The sequence below is a fragment of the Oryza sativa genome, chromosome 11 (genome assembly GCF_034140825.1).
Source record: "Oryza sativa Japonica Group chromosome 11, ASM3414082v1".
NCBI lineage: Eukaryota > Viridiplantae > Streptophyta > Magnoliopsida > Poales > Poaceae > Oryza > Oryza sativa.
The window spans coordinates 29,514,751-29,517,726 of NC_089045.1; the positions used below are offsets into that span (position 1 = coordinate 29,514,751).

A 2,976-nucleotide genomic window follows, 5' to 3' on the forward strand; every position below is an offset into this window, starting at 1 on the left:
ATAGACTTTATAATAGATAGACTAAGATGCATGGGTGTTACCGCACTCTACACACACAGTATTGCCCCGTTTTTAAATATACGCACTAGTTGAGTCTATGTACTTTTAACCATTCATCCTAATTAAAATTTATAATACAAATATAAAAAAGTAGAAGTTGTGCTTAAAGAACCTTTAAAGATAAAATAAGTCATAATAAAATATATTGTATTTATACTAAATTTCTGAATAACATGATTGATCAAACGTATGTCTAAAAGTTAGCTGTATTACTCTCTCCGTTTCAAAATGTTTGACACCGTTAATTTTTCAGTACGTGTTTGACCATTCGTCTTATTAAAAAAATTAAGTAATTATTTATTCTTTTCATATTATTTGATTCATTGTTAAATATACTTTTATGTACACATATAGTTTTACATATTTAACAAATTTTTTTTAAATAAGACGAACGGTCAAACATGTGCTAAAAAGTCAACGGTGTGAAATATTTTGAAACGGAGGGAGTAAAAGTTACAAGCACTTTAACACATACATAGAAGATACACTGCACTTTAACACAATAGAGAACTATAGAGCATAAAGCTTGGCACCGGATGTACGTAGTAAAGGCTATTGGTGCTCATACGTTTTGAGCTGGACCAGTGGGTCGCTCCAAGATGCCACCATGTGCAAGCAAAGCCCAGAGATGTGTGATGAACTCTCCTCCCCTTGGCAGGGTTTCCAGGTGCGCTTTGGCATCATTCGAAGGTGCAATGTACAGCATCATCTCTGCCCAGAAATCACACAGCACCTTCCATCTGTCCCCCGGGTGTTCGATCTCGATGAGATTGTTTGCGAGCCGACCGCCCACAACGAGGAGACGGTTGTCGCCATGGTCCTGGCTTCTTAGCGCTTCCTTCCGCTGCTGCATTGTTTTCTTACCCTTCAGCAATTCGCGGGCTTCCTCGACCAGGGCGTCAAATATGGATTCGGAGACGAAGCTATGATCCGGTAACAATTCCGGAGCAAAGGCTACTAGGTAGGCACAGTACCTTGACAAGCTACAAGCTACGTGCTGATTAGTAGTAGTAGTAGTACTGTCTATTCCATGTTGATCTTCGTCTTCCACCTCGCAAAGAGTAGTGGCGATGTGCCAAGCCATTATGATATGTGTTGTAGTTGGGAGTGTGGTGCATGACCATGAAAGTTGGTAGTATACCTCGTTAGCGTGCAGAGATATGACACAGTTTCCCAGTTGGCCAAGGCCTCTATTCTTCTTCAGGGTTTCTATAACGGTTTTCTTTACATCCATGGATAATCTGACACGCTTATCTTCCTTGCGGCCCTTCTTGGTCTTATTGACCAAGGAGAAGGTAGCATGGTACAGTATGTTCATCGATTTGTAGTCAAAACTTTTGAGCAGTGTGTACTGACCGAGTTTATCTTCCCAGCTCCGGAAGTACCTGAGGCTCGTGATGCATCCAATCAACTTGGAGAACAATACGCTACTGTTCCATGAATCTGTGGTAACATATTTCGATATCATGGCTACTTTGCTCCAGGCCGAGGCCAGGTATATGTACACCTGTAAACCCTCAAGCAGAGCGATTGCGATCGCTGTCACGGAGGTGAAGAGAGCGTCGTAGTTCCTGTGGTTAGCATTGACGAGGAATTTGAGCTCATCTTCATCGGGTACCCGGAGGAAATGCTGGAACAGCTTGTAGGCAAGCCAACCGCAGGTCGGGACCATGGCAAAAGACAACGTGACGAACAGATGGTGACTGCTATAGATAAGGAAGTACTTGGTGTAGAAGTAGTCGTGCACAAAGGCTAATTCTACCTCGATGACCCTGAAGGTTCGTTCGACGCACCTGTCGCCATGGAGCAGGCCACCGAAGAGGAAGTCGCGGGTCTTGTGGAGATTTGATTCGGCGAGCACCTGAAAGCCGGCAAACCTGCGGTTCAGCATCTTGGACAAGGCCATGGAGAGGCACACGTCCTTGAGCCTGCCGCCATTGCCACCGGAGAGCAGACTCCCATTGCAGTTCCAGATATCTTGAACGGTAACGAGCTTTGCCCGGTCATCGTCGTTGTACCTAAGATGGTACTCGGGAGGCTCCACCCTAGGATTCTGCTCGTCCTCTCCTGCAACCACATAGTGGTACCCTTGCATGTCGACGGCGTCTCGTCGTTGGACCCCGTCGCCGGCAGGTCGCAGGTGCTCGTAGCTCATGTAGTCTGCCACCCATTTGGTACTCTTGGAGAGCATGGAGCTTCTACTGGCTAGCTTGAACGACGCGACCCGTGTGCCGGATTTCAATATGACTATGCAGTATATGACCCATAGAATGTACTGGAAATCCGAGCCACCAGAGGAAACCACCAGCCAACCCACCCAGAAAGACTCGATGAGCTGCTTCAAGTAGAACCTCTTCCAGTCGTCGTTGTCTAGTAGGCTATAAGCAGAGAAAGAATCGGCGCTGCCGAGGAAGATGAAGAGGATGATGGCCCAGACGGAGAAGAGGCTGTTCTTGTAAGGGGACGACTGCATCAGCCCCAGGGTGTAGCTCACCATGGGGATGGAAGCAGCGTACGCCACCCAGATGGTCATTTTGACAGCTTCACAGCTGGACCGCCGGCGGTAGGAGCCGAGGATGAGGAGCACAAACAGCCCGACGACGCCCAGGAACACGAGAACCTCGATGCGGATCAATCGCAACTTTGGGCTGTTGAGCCCGTGAACCATATCGACGAGTGCCATATATACGTAAATATGCTATCTAGGCCTAGGTGTTGGTGTACTGGTTAATATATAGGCAGCAGTTGCACGAAGGATGATAGCCCTACCAGCTGCTGCTAGGTAGCTAGCTAGGTCATCGATAATTATACACTTTATCCAACCATCCCCCCTGCCTTGTCCAGACCATCTGACGGTCGGACCCACTTACACATAACAACTCCACTTACAATTTCATTTTTATTTTCATTCTCGTT

General features: G+C 46.6%; 1 protein-coding gene across 1 annotated transcript; it reads right to left on the reverse strand.

The window, feature by feature from the left end:
• Nucleotides 1–473: 473 nt before the first annotated feature.
• On the reverse strand, nt 474–2,759 carry LOC107275703 (uncharacterized). The gene has a single exon (XM_015760888.3). The coding sequence runs from the start codon at nt 2,741–2,743 to the stop codon at nt 623–625; it is 2,121 nt and encodes a 706-aa protein (XP_015616374.2). The 5' UTR covers nt 2,744–2,759; the 3' UTR covers nt 474–622.
• Nucleotides 2,760–2,976: the final 217 nt, after the last annotated feature.